The sequence below is a fragment of the Lonchura striata genome, chromosome 20 (assembly GCF_046129695.1).
Source record: "Lonchura striata isolate bLonStr1 chromosome 20, bLonStr1.mat, whole genome shotgun sequence".
NCBI classification, from domain to species: domain Eukaryota; kingdom Metazoa; phylum Chordata; class Aves; order Passeriformes; family Estrildidae; genus Lonchura; species Lonchura striata.
This window is the reverse complement of record NC_134622.1, coordinates 2,922,805-2,938,519: the sequence shown is the minus strand read 5'-3', so window position 1 is coordinate 2,938,519 and position 15,715 is coordinate 2,922,805. Positions and strand designations below refer to the sequence as shown.

The following is a 15,715-nucleotide window of genomic DNA, read 5'->3' as shown; positions in this document are numbered from 1 at the left end:
GGCGGTCACGTGGGCGGCGCGGGGCCGCGCGGCCGCTGGGGGCGACACCGCGAGCGCCCCGCGCGGGGCTCGGCGGGCGCCCCCCGGCACCGGCACCGGCGGCACCGCCCGGGCGGCACCGGCCCCGCTCCGCCGCGGCCCCGGGCACCAGCCCTGTTGTTGCGGCCGCCGCCGCTCCCGGGGGCCGCCTCCCCTCCGCTCGGATCTATTGTCACCAGCACCCCCCCCCCCCCACCCCACTCCTCGTCACAATTAATACGATGATTTTGCCGTGATTGATCCGTATTAATAGCTGGGGTGGGTGGGCGTGTTTTGGGGCTCTTTTTTCCTCGCCCTTTTTTTTTTCTCTTTTTGCTTTTTTTCTTTCTTTTTATTGTTTGGTTTTGTTTTTGGAGGGGCCGGGGTGGGATCTGATCTCCACTCCCGAGTCCATCCCTAGTCGGTGCCTGAGAAAATTGCATCTGGATGCATCGTTATTATTATTATTGTGTTTGATCCAGGGAGATAAAGGAGGAGGGGGAGAGGAGTGCGTGTTGGTGGGGAGGGGAAGGCTGCACCCTTCCCTGCACACAGACACACACACACGCACACGCAGACAGAAAGGGAGTTCTGTACATCTACATATATTTTTTTCCCCCCCTGGAACTTCTTTTAGTTGGGGAGGAAAGGAAGAAAGAAAATAAATTTTGTGCAAGGAAATACTCTCAGCTCCCTCCTTCCAGCGGGTCTCCTTTCTTTATTTTTTTCCCCCTTCTTCTCAACCTTTTTTCCTCTCTTTCGAAGATCCTCGCCCTCCCAGCCCCTTGATCAAAGCATTCCGCTATTCTGATTTATTGCCTGCTTGGTGAGGCTTTTTTTTTTTTTTTTTCCTTTCTCTCCGTGGCTTTTTTTTTTTTTTTTTTTTTACAAAGGCGACCTGAGATCAGCCATTACTTTCCTTGGCTCGCTTATAGGAATCTCTTACATTTGGTGCTTGCTGCTGGTGGTGGTGGAACCGCACTCGGATTCTTTCATCCCCCCCACCCCCTTGCTGTCCTCTCCTCCCTCCCTTTCTCCTTCCCTCTCTCCCTCCCTCCCTCCCCCGTTATTCCGCCGGGGGAGCCGGATTTGTGGCTGCGGTGGGGCGGGGGGGGACGAGAGCGAGAGGGAGAGCCGGCGAGAGACATGGATGGCCCGGCGCGATGCAACGGGCTTCGGAAGAAGCGGCGATCGCGGTCCCAGCGCGACCGGGAGCGGCGAGCCAAAGGCGGGCGGCGCGGCTGTGCCGCCGGCGGGGCCGCCGGCCCCGGGGCCGCCGCGCTCTCCTCCTCGGGCTCGGAGAAGGAAGACAATGGGCCCCCGCCGCCGTCCCGGCCGCGGCCCCCCCGGAGGAAGCGGCGGGAGTCCTCCTCGGCCGAAGAGGACATTATCGACGGTTTCGCGATGTCCAGCTTCGTCACTTTCGAGGCGCTGGAGGTAGGAGCGGCGGCGCTTTGTGTGCGCCTCATTGTGTGGGGGCAGCGGCGGGGGAGCCCCCGCGGCGCCCCGCGGACACCCCCCCGGCCCTGACCGCGGTCCCGGGGCCGGCCCGCCGGGGGTGCCCGCGGGGGCGGTCCCGCCGCCCCCTCCGCGTCCCCGGGGTGCCCGCTGCCCTCCCTTCTCCCTGCCGCCGCCGACACCTGCAGCCCGGCGCGCCGCTCCCGGCGGGCGGCGGGGCCATCCCCCCGCGCGGGGAGCGGGGAGTTGTGCGCGGTCCCCCGGCGGCGCTTCCCCTCCCCTCCCACGGATCAAACTTTTCTCGCGCCGCCGTGGCCCGGCGGGGCCGCCCACTCGTGTCCGCGGGGCGGGGGGGGGCGGCCGCGCGTGTTTGTCGGGGCGGCCGCGGGCGGGGGCCGCCCGGCCTGCCGCGCTCCCTGCCGGCGTGTCACGCGTGGGCCCCGCGGTGGGCGGCTTGGGCATCCCCCAGCCCAACGACGGGGCTGCGAGAGCCCAGGCCGGGCCGGGCGGAGGGAAGCGAAGCCCCGCGGGGCTTCCCGGGCGTCGCTCCCCTCCGCCCGGCCCGGCCTCGCCTCGCCGTGTTCCCTCCGCCCGCCCACTCGCGAGCGTGGAGCCGCTGTCAGCCCAGCCAGGGTCGCGGTTGTGATGCTGCCGTGGAAGGGGACCTCCAGCCTGTGTGTTTGAAGGGCTTTGTTGTTCGCAAGTTCTGATCAGGAGAAGTTTGCTGTGGTGGAAAGCAGATTTATTTGGGTTTACGTGCACTGGAGGCACAACTGGAGCGATGATGAACTGTCAAAATAATGTGGAGGTGAAGCGGATTGTTTAACAAAAAAAAAAAATTCTCTGTAGCTTTTTAGATGTTTAAATATTTAGCCAGGAATACTTAGTGGATTTTCAGGGTATTTTTTTGTTTGTTTTAATTTGTTTCTTGTTTTGTAGCCAGATTTTGTCCTTGGTTACACCTGTATCCACCACACCACAGCTCCAACAGAATTTACTCTGTTGTAATTAAGCGAGGATTTGTTCACTCCAACAAACCTCCACATGGTTGGTGTTAGACTCATGTAAGCCATAAGGAACAAATGCTGAGGTAATGTCCAGATTCAATTTATCCACCATTTCTCACCTGGTGAGCCCATCTGCAAGTGCCCTGCTCAAACCAGAGAGACCAAAAGTGTGAATATGTGTTTATCGGCAGGAGAGAAATTTGTATGCTTCTGTTTCGGACAAAATTATGGTTTTCCTCAAACAAAGCCCTAGTTTGTGTCATTAAGCATTTTTATGGCAATAAGGACTCGGGAATTTGGCTGTAGTCCTTTTTGGAGAGGAAGTGAAGAGCAAGTTTAGAACTTGGTAGGGCATTTTAGAAAATGTCTTTATTCTATTTCACTTCTTATTTATTTATTTTCTACTCGAAAATAATTGCTGTGCTCTCTTTGCCAAGCCAAGCATGGCTACTACTTGCATCCTCTCATAATCCTGTATCACTAAAAAGGAGCACAGATACATTACCCAGTTCTGCCAGCTAATAGCACATTCAGATAAAACAATAGCTTGCACACTGAGACTTGACATACTTTTAATGTTCATGTGATAGGTGGCACGTTTTGACCTAACGATTTCATGCTGCGTTAAGAAATAATGTCACAAAATCGTTGTTAGGTGCTTTTTCCTGCAGCTCCGTATGTGCGTTGAGAAACTTGTTTCTGAAGATCAGAGGGAGATGAAGGTGTCTAAGGCACAGCCCCAGTGTGGCAGAAATTGCTCCGTGTGTTGCATGCAGCAGCCTGAAGTTTTTATTGTAATTCTGGTGTTGCTGAGGAGGTTGTGAGTGGCTGGTGGAGTGAGATACCCCAGCCCTGGTGAGATGTTGAGGTGTTAATGTGTTTGAGTTGAATCAAGAAGCTTTAGGTGCTATGGAGAGGTGTTCTGGTATTCATACACCTCCTGCTGTGGGTCTGCCCCCAGCTCCTTAGAGGCATGGAGATTGTCCCCAGATTCCAGAAGATACTTGTGCCCAAAATGTAGACAAGACTTTCCGAGCCCATGCCTTGTGCTTGAACTTCAGCCTTTTCTTGGGCTTAGCACAGCTGAAAGGGTGCAGAGACTGTTCTGTCTGCTTGGTGTGAAAAACTGCGAGAGGGAATGTGCAGAACATTTCACCCACTGGAGGATCTGAGCCCACGGTTCAGAAGAGGGGACACGGGTGGATGGTGGCTCACACAGGAGGGGACAGCCACTGTGGAGGGACAAGGCTGAGCTCTCTGCCTCTGGGGACAACCTTGCAGCTGCAGGGGTGTGTGTTGGCTGGGTATGAGGTGTCACCCAGGACCTTCTTACATATCAAGTTGCAAAAAAAGGAGTAAGAACTTCCACACAGCTTGATTTCAGCTGTCTTTTGCTAAATGCTTTTGCTTTTTGTTGGGGTGACTGAAAAAGCCCAACCTATGCAAAATACCAGGTTGTGTGAAGCTTGTGGATGCCACAGGGACACAGGTTCTGCACAAGAACACAGATCCCATGTCACAATAGCTTCAGGAGGAGCCGTCCAATCTGTTCTGGTTATGTTGATAAAAGTTCCCATCCCTTGAAGCAAAACTTTAACCAGCTCCCACTCTGGGAGCTGCTTTTCTGTCCAGGTGTCAGTAGACTTGTCATACTTCTCAAGTGTAAATTGTTTGGTGTTGAAATAGAGGCCATCTGCTTCTGGTTATCTGCCTCTGCAGTTCTGGCACCCCCTACCTTGATGTTGCTAATGTTTGTGTGGGGAATACACAGGAAGAGGGAGTTAAAAGGAAGACAGTGGGATCTCACTGTGGATTTCTTCCTTCTTGGAGTGACAGATGAGCAATTCCAGTGTCATTGCAGATGTAGCCAGACTGATCTTTGCCTGGCCTTGCAAGACTTCAGTGTAGCTGTGTTCAATAGGGGCCTGTCCCTTACACTGGGGAGCATTTTGGAACCTTGACCTTCAGAAACCAGCCCTTAATCTGTAGTAAAGCAGCTGAGATGTGGTCCTACAATTTGATCTGATTCGCCAGATTCTCCCACGGGTGGCCTTGCTGGACTGACAGCAGCTCTGTGGCTCTCCCCAGAGCAATTGCTCACATGTTGCTGCCCTGAACTCCCCAAATGTGCCAGCCTGGAAAAGCAGGAGGGCACGGACACTCTGTACCTGTGTTAGTGTGACTAGTGAGTGGCTTGTCGAGCTGTGGCTTTTCCCAGCTTGAAGGAGCCTGTGCTGCACTGCTGGTGTGTTTGTTGCCAGCAATAATAGCAAGAGGTTCTCCAAACCCAGGTGGGAATTTTAGACGCCAGTTTGACATGGAAAGGTCATTTCTTGGAATGTGATAAATCAATCTGTTGGAGTGACTTTCTCCATGATGTGCTCTGGCAGTGCTGGCAAGGAGGCTTCTGCAGAGCTCTCTGGTGAGGTGAGATTTCAGGAAGATGTTTGTGTCCCTCCTACCCCATGGTGCAGAGGTGTCCTGGCAGGAGACTGACGTGACATGGCTGTTGATGTGCCGTGGTGAAGATGGTTTGCTGTGATGAGAAAGGAAATCTGACCTGAATGTTAAGATGGCTTAAAGCCTGGGAAGTACTTTATGTTTCCTGAGTCAGCTCTGACCATCCCTATGGAGTAAGCAGTTGGTTTCAGGTTTTCTGAACACTGAGTAAGGTAATGAGTTTTTTCTGCGGATGTTTGTTTAGCTTCAACTCAGGCAGCTCATCTGACAAGCCTGAAATGGGACACAGATATTTATAAAGCACAGATAGAAGTGGGGTGGGAAGCAGGGGACTCGCATTTAAATGGGGATTCTTGTTTCATAAAACTGTCACAATTTCTCAGCGTGCATTTGCTGAGCTAATTTCTGTTCAGTACACAGGCATTAGTCTGTTTTGAGACCATGCTAAATTATCGTCAGGTAAAGCCCAATATAATTAATTACAAATGAGAAATGCTGACAAATATTTGTCAGGGAGCTGTTTAATGAGCTTCGAATTCTGTGTCAGATGATTCCATCCACCTAGTGTAAATAATTTTTAAGCAATTGTTCCACGGTGTTTGTGTGGTTTAGGCAGATATTAGCTGCAGCACTTTTACAAGTTGCACAGGTAGTGTGAGACTAGATGGAGTAAAGCTTAACAGCTGATCTGGACCTTAAAACAGAGACACTACAGAAACAAAATGTGCAAGTAGCAGGAAGGTTTTGAAGGTCCTGTGGTCTCAGTTGTGTGTGTGTGCACTGACAGTGTGGCTCTGTGCATGCATCTGAATGCAGGAATTTGCTTTAATAACTGGTGTGTGATACTCATCTCTAGGCATGGCCCACTGAAAATAGAAATAGCTTGGCTATGTGACAGCAGAAGCTTTGAGTTGGACACCAGAGTGGCTGGCTTGCTGTGTGCTTTTCCTCCCTAAATCATTCTCTTCTCACCAATCTTCTAGCTGGCCTGATTAGCCTGTTTGCTTAAATTCTTTGAGATTTCAAGCAAGTTTATTCTGCCTTGTCTCTATCCCTTCATATTTCAAAAGGAATTTGATCTTTCTGCCTTACCACAGCAGCATCATAACATCAGATGTTTGTTTAGTGCTGTCAGCAAATCTTGGTGGCCCTTCTTGTGTTTATTGACTGCTTAGATGCTTAGGTGTTTGTCCCAGTCTCTGTTTGCACATGCAAGTCTGCAGATTTAGACCAGCAGAGAAAAGAAGGGAGTAACTAAATAAAGATATCTGGGGATGAGGAGAGGCATTAAGTTTTGTGACACTGGGATATCATACGAAGCAATGCATTTATTTTTTTCACTGTGTATTTAGAGGAAACAGTAAACTGACCTGAGATTAAATCTCGAGATAACCTTGACAGAGCAGCTGACTATCTTGATGAAAACCTCAGTGACCAGACCTGAAAAAACTGCAACTCAAACTGAAAGTGGGACTGAAAACAACAGGATGCATATTCCACAAAAGGGATGTTTAGGGTGATGTTTGAAACATATGTTGCTACCATTTGGGTACCTGAATACTTTAAAAATACTTTAAAATTATTTTGCAAAGCCTGGTACCTTTCTGGGAGGCAAGGCACTTCTAACTCCAGCTGATTTCCGTAGCTGTTGGAGAGCTGAAGCTGTCTCTTTGGGCAGATAATGACCAAGGATTGTGATTGTTGCATAAATATTCTTTTAAGCTCCTGAAGGTAACCATGTAATGAAAGTGGGAATTTTTGCCATTCCCTCAGGTGGTAGTAGGAGGTGCAATGGCTTTGAGTTGAAGAAGGAAGAGTTTAAACTATAAGGACAAGTTCTTTTAGATGAATGTGATTCAATTAATCTCCACTAGCACTGCTCTTTAAGATTAGCATTAATGAGAAATAGGCTGCACATCAAAAGACAAAAGACACCCTTATTCTCCCTTGGCATATTTTTTTCCTGCTACTTGGGGTAGTAAGTAAGCCCTTTCTGATTAAATACCTGGGGCCTTTGCTAGCATTGAAGGAGTGTAAATTCCAGGGCAGTGGTGGAGTCACCATCCCTGGAGAGAGTTAAAAGAAGTGTAGATGTGGCACTTGGACACATGGTTAGCAGTGGGGCTGGCTGTGCTGAGTTAATGGTTGGACTCTGTGATCTTAGAGGCCTTTTCCAACCTAAACAGTTATATGATTCTGTGATTTATAAAATAAGGGTAAAGGATCAGGAACTTGGAAGGAAAATGATCATTAGGGAAAGGCAAAAAAAAAAATCATCAGAAAGACATCAAGGGTCTGAGTAATTGAAAGATTGACTTACAACACGGAGATCAATACAGAAATAGCAGGGACTGTATGGGAACGCAGAGAACTAGAGGGGGATGTTGTTACCAAAAGGGGAAGTTTCAGGAAAGATCCATTGCTGTGTAGGAAAATGCTCCTTGGTGAGAGCCCTGCTGTCAGTACCAAGGGGAGACACTCTACCAAATCTGTCCCTACTTTAGGAGTCATTAATCCTGGTAACTTCAGCGGGGAGGAAGGCAGAAGGATTCCTCTCTTGCTGAAGATGATCCCTCTTTCCCCCAGCTCGGCCACTCTTTTTTTTTGGGGTTTTTCTGAACACCTATCAGTTTGACTGGGACACCCTACCACATTACACTGGGGGTCTGACCTGCAGCGTTGTAATTATCTGCAGCTAAATTAGAAGTTTAATCTTTGTTCTGAGCAACAATAAGTTGAGTCAGATAGGTTTTAAAAATAGCCCAAGCTCAAGTTTAGTGAAGTCTCAAATGCAATTAATAAAAAGGTAATGGAGTTAGGAAGTTGCAGGCTGAATTGTGGAAATGTTTAACTCTCAGTTTTCCTGCACTTGAACTACAGTGTTGCCTTGGTTCTGCAAGAGAAAATTGCATCCAACATTTCTCTGTCTTTTTGTACATCATCCTTATAATTTATCAGTTCAATATCTTGTATTCTTGTTGGGGTTTGGCTCTGTATGTGCCACAAATTACCAGCTGCGTGCATTTTTCTGTATAGTTGGTTTGCTGTCTTTTTGACTCAATGCCAAGCCGTGGTGAAGACCACTTCAGAACATCATAGTCCTCTAAACTCCTTTGTTGTGAAATGGATATGAAAATCCACTTTGAGGAATGGCTAATGCAGGTAGGGATTTGTTTTGCTGTAACAGCAGAACGTGCAGTGGCAATTTGTCAGATCCCCAGCTCAGCTCTGCTGTACTGTTTGCCTTTAAATACTGTGTTACCTTAATGTCTTGAGATTTTTCTCCTTGTCTCTTGGCAACACTGCTGCTGAAGTTCACACACTCGTGGTGGAGAGAGAAGGTTTTAACCAAAAGGTTATGTCTTCAGTCTGGTAAATACTATAGCCAGGAGTTTCGGTTCTGTCATCCTCTGTGCAGTAGTGGTGGAGTAAGTCAGCAAAAGAAGTGGATTATCCCTTGGCCCTGCACATACTATTGTGTTAGTGAGGTTCTACTCATGAGGTTTAATTTGATCATGGTGCATATGCTCCATGTGGATTTACTTGGTATTTGGTGTGCATCTCAGTCCTGCTGTTTTTAAAATATCCTGAGACAAAGGCATGGGAGAAGTGCAGAGGTGTGCTGATATCTGATGTGCCCAAGTTCTGGCTGGCTGAACTTCTGATTGTGTAATGCTGGCTGATGCACATATTACTGATATGATTAACATACCAGCTCCACACGGGAGTAGTTACTCAGAGCCATGCAGGTGTTCAGCTCGCTGTTCTTTCCAGGAATGATCACCCTTTAATCTGTCTCACATGTGTTTCCCAGCTTCCTAAAGTGGAAGTTTCTTCTCCTCTACAATTTGTGCTCTTATAAATTGTGCCTTTTCATACTTTTACTTGGTACCAAAGGAGACTTAATGGTTTGAGACTAAAACTACTGCCAACCTATCCTCCCCATCCAGACACAAGACTTGTCCTTTGTTGGATGAGCTCATGAAAAGAGGCAAACACTGTCAGCCTTTGGGACGAGCCCTGTGCTGAGCAGCATTTATGTGAAGCCACCTGGAGCAGGTTTGTGCATGGTGCAGGTTGACAGTGAACACCAGAAACAAATAGAGGTAGGCACCAGGAGGTTCTAGGTTAGATTAACATTTGGGTGGCTGAAATTCTGAAGAGGTACTTACTTGTGTGTTGTGGAGTAATGCTAACTAGTTTAAAACATGTTGTACACTCCCATGAAATTAAGTAGTGGTCAGAATCAGGCCAAATTAATGAAAGTTTGTGAGCAGCCTTTTTCTGTCATAGGCTGACTGTGAGAGGAGCAGTGTTTTAGAGGAGAGTGTGTAACAGCGATAATACCTGGTGCAGGTACCCACTTACTTGTCAGTGGAATCCAGAGCCACTGCTGCCTGTTTCCCTAGGTGCAGGTGTGGGTTTCCATGTCCCAGGAGGCCCATCCTTGGGGACCCTCTTGCAGCTTGCTCTATTGTGTCCTACAGCTGCTCCTAACTCACCCTCCTGGTGTAGTAAAGGTAATTTAATTCCTTTGCCTGTGGAGTGGAACCAGTGAGACAGAAATTGTTGCTACTGACTTCTCCAGGACCACGCTTGGGTGGCTTGTGTGTACAGAAGAGCAGGGAACAAAACCTGTGTGGTGAAACTTCTCCCTCCTGGCAAATCCTGACAGTCTATATTTTGTTGTTTGCACACCATTTCCTATTTTTGAGACTGAGATGAATTACAAACATGGTGATAATTGCTCTTGGCACTGATTTTTGTTTCTTTTCTCTCTGGAAGTCCTAAGTGACCTGAGACCTTTCAGTCTGAAAATCTGATTTTTTTTTTTTTTGTTTTGCTTTGTTTTTATGAGACATCTACTTCTGCAGAAGGTGGGAATAGAGGATAGGTGGCTGAAGGACCTGGCTCCTTGCTTACATGGATGGTGGGAGTGGTAGAGAGGTGGCCAAAGAACCTGACTTGTGGCCAAGAATGTGGCTTTGGTCTTCACCTGGCTCCTGACAACTTCTATCACCTTCCTCTTGTTGCCTCCACATCCGGGTGCTTAGCACCACATGCTTCCAGAGGGTACCATGAGTGTCTTCAGGGCTCCTCCAGAACCTGGGATCTGTTGCCCAGCTTCCAGAATGCCCAGGAGAAGGAGCTGGGAGGTTGCAAGAGCTGGGTAACACACACTCTCCAGCTTGCTCCAGATTTTTGGGAATGGCTGGCATGGCATGGCGTCCATCAGAGAGGGCACTGATGCAGGGCTGAGGCAGTGAAAGTAGTTTTGACCTTTTTGATGTCTGTGTGGTAAGAAGGCAAGGGAAGAAGTGCTGCTGTTGGGGACGATTTATGTTGTGACTCTGTTGGTGTCGTGAGGTTTAATTCTTGTCAAGGGCAGTCTGACCTTTGAATGGAATCTTTTGGTGTGAATTTGTGTCTCTTCTCCTCTCTTTTCTCCCCTTAAAGAAAATTAAAAATAAATACTGAAAATCAAAACCATCTGTTTTGAGAGGACCAAATTGCCTCTCTTAATTTTATGGGATTTGGATATTACTGAACGATTAGAAGTCCTACTAATTTTTGCTGTCTGGCTATTGTGCTTGTAGGCAGTGACTCGCTAGCATTAGTCATTTTAACTATGGAAAAAAAAATAAAATGCAATTAATGTAGCTCAACAGCTGAGTCTGCTGGACTTTAAAAAAAGAGGGGAAAAAAAGTAAATTTTAATGAGTTCTGGGATCATAAAGATACATCTGGTGGATAGATTAGCCAAGTTTTCAACCTCGGGATGTGTATTGAAAAACTCAGTGAATTATGTAGCTACAAAAGAGGATCTTTGCATGTTTATAAGGCCTCAGTGCAATCTCCTTATATTTGCCTAATGACAAGCAGACATCTCACAGAGGTGCAGCCCCGAACACACATGGGGTGAAACAGCTCCCTAAGCTGAGAGTATTTGTATTGGGATGCAGCTACTAGTAAATATTAGAGAATCCATTACATGTAGGGGGAAAATATTTTGGTATTGGATGAAAGAAAAGAGAAGGAAGGGAATGGAGTGGGGTAGAGAGGAGAGGGAGAGCAGCAATTTTAAATGAACATGATGTGTGGGCTAAGATATTGTGCCTCCACTGCTGAACCAGAAAATTTATAACAACTGTTTGTCATGTGTATGTATTTATAGCCATTCACATAATGAAGAAGTTTCATGAGGTTGTAATAACATATCAAGATGGATGTAATTAAAACAGAAGCAAATTGACACCTCTAGATTAAAGGCAAACTCTAAACTAATACACCTGTACGCTGTCACTTATGTATTAGTTCTCTGGGGCAGTCTGCCAGATATGCAAATAAAAAGACATTGGCAAATTTCCTTGGATATGTGGTTATGAAAAACCCAACTATTTAATCATTTACCTAGCCCTGCTCAGGTTTGCAGCAAGGGTAGAATTTAATAATTTGGTGTCACCGTGCTTTGTGATGGGCAGAGGGGTTAAAGGCTGTGGGGTGAGGGGAAAGGAGCAAGGAGAAATACAGTGCAGGGGGCTGCTGGGGAATAATGTTCTTTACAGTGGGACCCTTCCCTTAGCAAAGAGGTGTCAGCTGCTCCATTTCAGATCTGCCCTGACTCTTCAAACTCCAGAGCACTGAAGAGTCCTTGACATTGACACTCTCTAGCTTTTGAGCACAGTTCAATGCTTTTTGAAAACTGCCCTCTTACAACAGGCTTTGCTTCTGTCACGCTGCAGTGCAAACTTCTAAAATGTATACTTTTGCACCAATTCAGATGTGATGGAAATTGGTACAAGGTCATTGAAATGGCTATAAAGTTGCTTAGGATTTTTACCTAAGAGTATTTTTCAACTTGTTTCAATTTGCAGAAACCTAAAACATTTCCAGTGGAGTTGTGGACATCCATTTCAGTCTGTGGTCAATAGATCTGCTCTCCTAATTAACGCTCAGTCTGCAAACTGCTGATGTCAAATAGGCTGGTGGTATGGAGCAGGAAGGGAATTATTTGCCTTGTTAGTTCCAGGGCTGTGAATGGAAATGCCAGCCTTGCTTTTGTGTAATTTGCACCCCAGATAACCTGCATTCCTTTAGGTGCCCGGGCACAGAAACAAATCTTCATGTGGCTTGTGAATAACCCTGTGGCTGGTGATGAGGGTCTTCTGTTAAACCCTGATTCTGTGCCTCCAGCCCCTCCTCCCTGAGTGGGAAAAGTGCTATCTTTTGTGGGCTCCTCAGATGGTTGCTTGAGTATGTAAAACTAGTTATAAGTAGGTTGGTACTATGGGAGCTCTGGAGAGCTCAATGAAACCTGAAATTCTAGAACTCAGCTTTGAATTCGGGCTTGAAGTTTTTTGTCACAGCTAGGGATAAGCCACAAGAAAATCCTGCTATGGTCTGGAATTCTGCAGAGTGGGGGCTGCTAAATGCACCAATTTCCAGAGAGCTGATGGCATTAAAATTCCAATTGGCATGTTTGGTTTGACTTCTTCTGAATTAAAGAGAATCCTTTTTTAGTACATCTGGACATTAAGGATCACTTATACGAGGTACAAGGCTTCAAAGTGATTTCAAATGGTAGGATTTTTTGTCTTCAATATTTCAACAACTTTTCTTCCACCTTTAATCTTTCATGAGCCGAAGCTTCAAAAGATAATTAGTAAAACATGCTTTTATCTGCATTTATCTCAAAACATGATTAATTTTTTAACTGCAATTATAGCAATCATTTCAAGTTTACTTTATATTAATGAGTAAAGGATTTTTTTGAGAATGCATGAGCCTAAATATGGCTAATATATTGGCTGAGTTGAAAGGTGCGTTTATGAGTGTGCTTTTGTTTTCATTGCTAGGGATTGAATTTCCGGTTCCAGGAAGTAATATTTCACATGGATTAAAGTCTTTGAAATGCTTTTGCCCAGATTCACTAGATCATTTTGGGGAGCTGACAATGATAAGACCTGGACCATGCACTTTGCAGGACCTGGCTACTGAATGCCCAGTTCCAAGTTTCCCTTGCATTGGTGATTTTTTGCACCATGCTGTGTATGTGTTCCTCTGCTTGTTGCCCTTGGCATTGAAATATAAGATATTTGATGCAGATGTCTTGTTGTTAATGAATTAGCAACAAACTTGTAAGTTTTCACTTTTATAATTCCTGTCCTTGTTATAGGCAGCTTAAGAAATCTTTTATTGCTATTTCACTTCAGGAAGAAATATGTTCATGTCTGTTCCTGTCTGTATTGTTGCTACTAATACCTGCAGGACTGTCCAACTGGTGTCCTGCAGCCTGGATCCTACCTCTAGGGCCAGTGTGTGGCCCCAGAGGCCCTAGAAAATTGTGGCACTGGCACAGAGACGTCCCAGAACAGGTTCCCACTGCAGAGCCTTCAAAAGCAATGAACCACTGCAGAGGAAAGAAGCACAAAACCCCCCTTTTCACTGCAGTACAGCTTTTGCATAATTTTGCCCTGTGAAGGCTGCTGTTCAGCTCTGGCTCCTGCTTCTCCATCAACAGGAGGCAGAGATTTTGGGTTGGAGCTGCAGTTTCACTGCTCTGTGCCTCTAAGGAACCAGGCAGAGAGCAGCCCTGGGGCTGCTGGAGGTGATGCTGGGGTGGTGGCATGGCCCCAGCTACCACAGGCAGCAAGGTAAGCAGAGCAGGTCTCTGAAAGTGCCATTACAAGGGTAAGATCAAGAGAGGTTTTGTGGGTTTTTTGGGGCTTTTTTTTTATTTTTGTTTTTTTTTTTTTTTTTCCCTTGTTTCCCTTTATTTGGGCCCTGGTCCTGTATGTCAGAGAGGATTTGGAGTAAGTGTGCACAGCCTTGGTTCATGTCTGATTTTAGCTTCTGAACTGGGAGTGCAGCTCTCCTGCCCTGTGGTCCCTGGGGAGGTGGATGGGCTGGTGGCTGCAGCGGTGAATTGGGCAGCTGCATAGGAGAGCACACGAGTGTATAATCAGATTTCTGATAAACCCAAGTCTCTAAGTCCCTTGAATGGGCAGCTTTGCTGTGAATGGCCTCGTGAGGTCTGCTGTGGCTGCTCTCTTTGTTTGGTACTCTGACAAAAAATTGCTCTGGTGTCCTTGTTGGCATATTTTTACATCTGTTATCCATATTTTTGATTTGTTCTGGCTGCAGTCTTATTTTGTTTTGCAAAATCTACCTGGGATTGGGACAGAGATATATGTTTGCTAAGGCAGATTTGGAAATTGCGTTGTTGAAATACAGCCCATATGGGCCATTGTAAAATGGTTACTGCAGCATATAATTGCCTTCACAATGATGTGCTTTGTCATTTTCCTTCCATCTTCAAAGAGGCGCTCCTGTAGTCTGCTGACAGCAATGGTGGTATTAGAAAACATATGGATTTGTAAAGGCATTAAACTGTCTTTAGTTCAAGGATTAAATTACAGAGTTAGAGTGTGGGTCACCACGCTTTCATGGGGATAGGTTCTGCTGCAATGTGTTGGTTTATGTTACAGGTTAGGGAAGGGTTTGTTTGTTTATTGAAAATATCTGATATAAGATCCTGTCAAATACATGGGGAAGGCCAGTGTCTCTCGTGCATGGAATGAGCTGCAGCTCTGTCTGAGGGCTGTGGCTGCACCTCACCCTGCATCATACTGGTCATGGCTCACCATCCACACTGACAAGTTATCTCATCAGGAAATGCCACTTGCAACATGGAAAAATACACAGAATGTAAACACCACAAAAGTGGCTTTGAAAATTTAAGGGGTTTTTTTAAGGCCTCCATGCTGGGCTGCTACTTGGAACATTTTGTGTATTTGTTTTGTGTTCATTTTACACTGCACAGCTCCACACATTTTGGAGTACAGGGCAATCTGTTCAGCTTTTACCTTTTTTCTGTCTTCACAGTTTGAGGTGTGGGTTTTCTGGGATGGTTGGAGGTCTGCAGTGCCTCTGTCAGCAAAGGCCTATGCAGCATTCTTATCATGGGATGCACATGGCATAGACATGGCACACAGCCTGTTCCCAGCCTGGAGTGATGCTCATGCTCTTTACACCATCTAAAGGGGAAAGCCAGAGAGTGGAAGGGATAATACAAATAAAGAAGATCCTTCCTTTTTAGTTTTGTTACTGTTTTTTTCTTACTTTTTGCAGCCTGCTCAGTTCTGTGCTCTGCCTGTCTGGGACCCTGAAGCAGATGGGGGCTTTTTTCATGGCCACCATCACCACATGCACTTCCTGTTGTATTTGGGTTTGCATAGGTTGCTTCCAAAACAACTCTTTGATACCTCTTTTCCCTCAAACAAACACACACTCTTTTATTGAAGGTGCTGAGCTGGTCCCTCAGAGGCAGGGGCTGGTTTCTGTGCTGTCACAGCCATCCTTGGGGGGTAACCTTGGAGCAGTCACTCCCTTCCCACTTCAGCACGGCTGTGCGAGCACCTGCTCTGGGCTTGTGCTGAGTAGGGATGGATTTGGGATTGGATCCATGTGTGTATCTCTGGGGACCTGAGATCCAGGCTGTAGATTTAGGTTTCTTTACTGAGAAGAACAGGCATGAGGGGACAGTGCTGATGTGTGAGGTAGTATTTAGTGTGAAGTCGAAATATGTGCTTAGGGATCACCTTGAGCTGGAGTTTTAGTTTTGCTGTAGCTGAGTTTTTCTGTCCACAAAATAGGTTTAATAATACTGTCCATCTTCTGAGTTTACCTGGCTACTTAATTAGCATCTGCAGGGTGCTGAAATAGTAAGTGGTTAACATAAAATATCTACATAATTTTACTGTAGTACAATA

General features: G+C 46.5%; 1 protein-coding gene across 4 annotated transcripts in view; it reads left to right on the top strand.

Moving 5' to 3' along the window:
• The first annotated feature begins 1,164 nt into the window (after positions 1–1,164).
• The window catches only part of AUTS2 (activator of transcription and developmental regulator AUTS2), a 770,185-nt gene continuing 755,634 nt past the window's right edge, over positions 1,165–15,715 (top strand). For all 4 annotated transcript variants that reach the window (XM_077787474.1, XM_077787476.1, XM_077787475.1 and 1 more), the window contains exon 1: positions 1,165–1,455. In XM_077787474.1, the coding sequence (XP_077643600.1) occupies positions 1,165–1,455 (291 nt within the window). The remainder of the gene's footprint in view (positions 1,456–15,715) is intronic.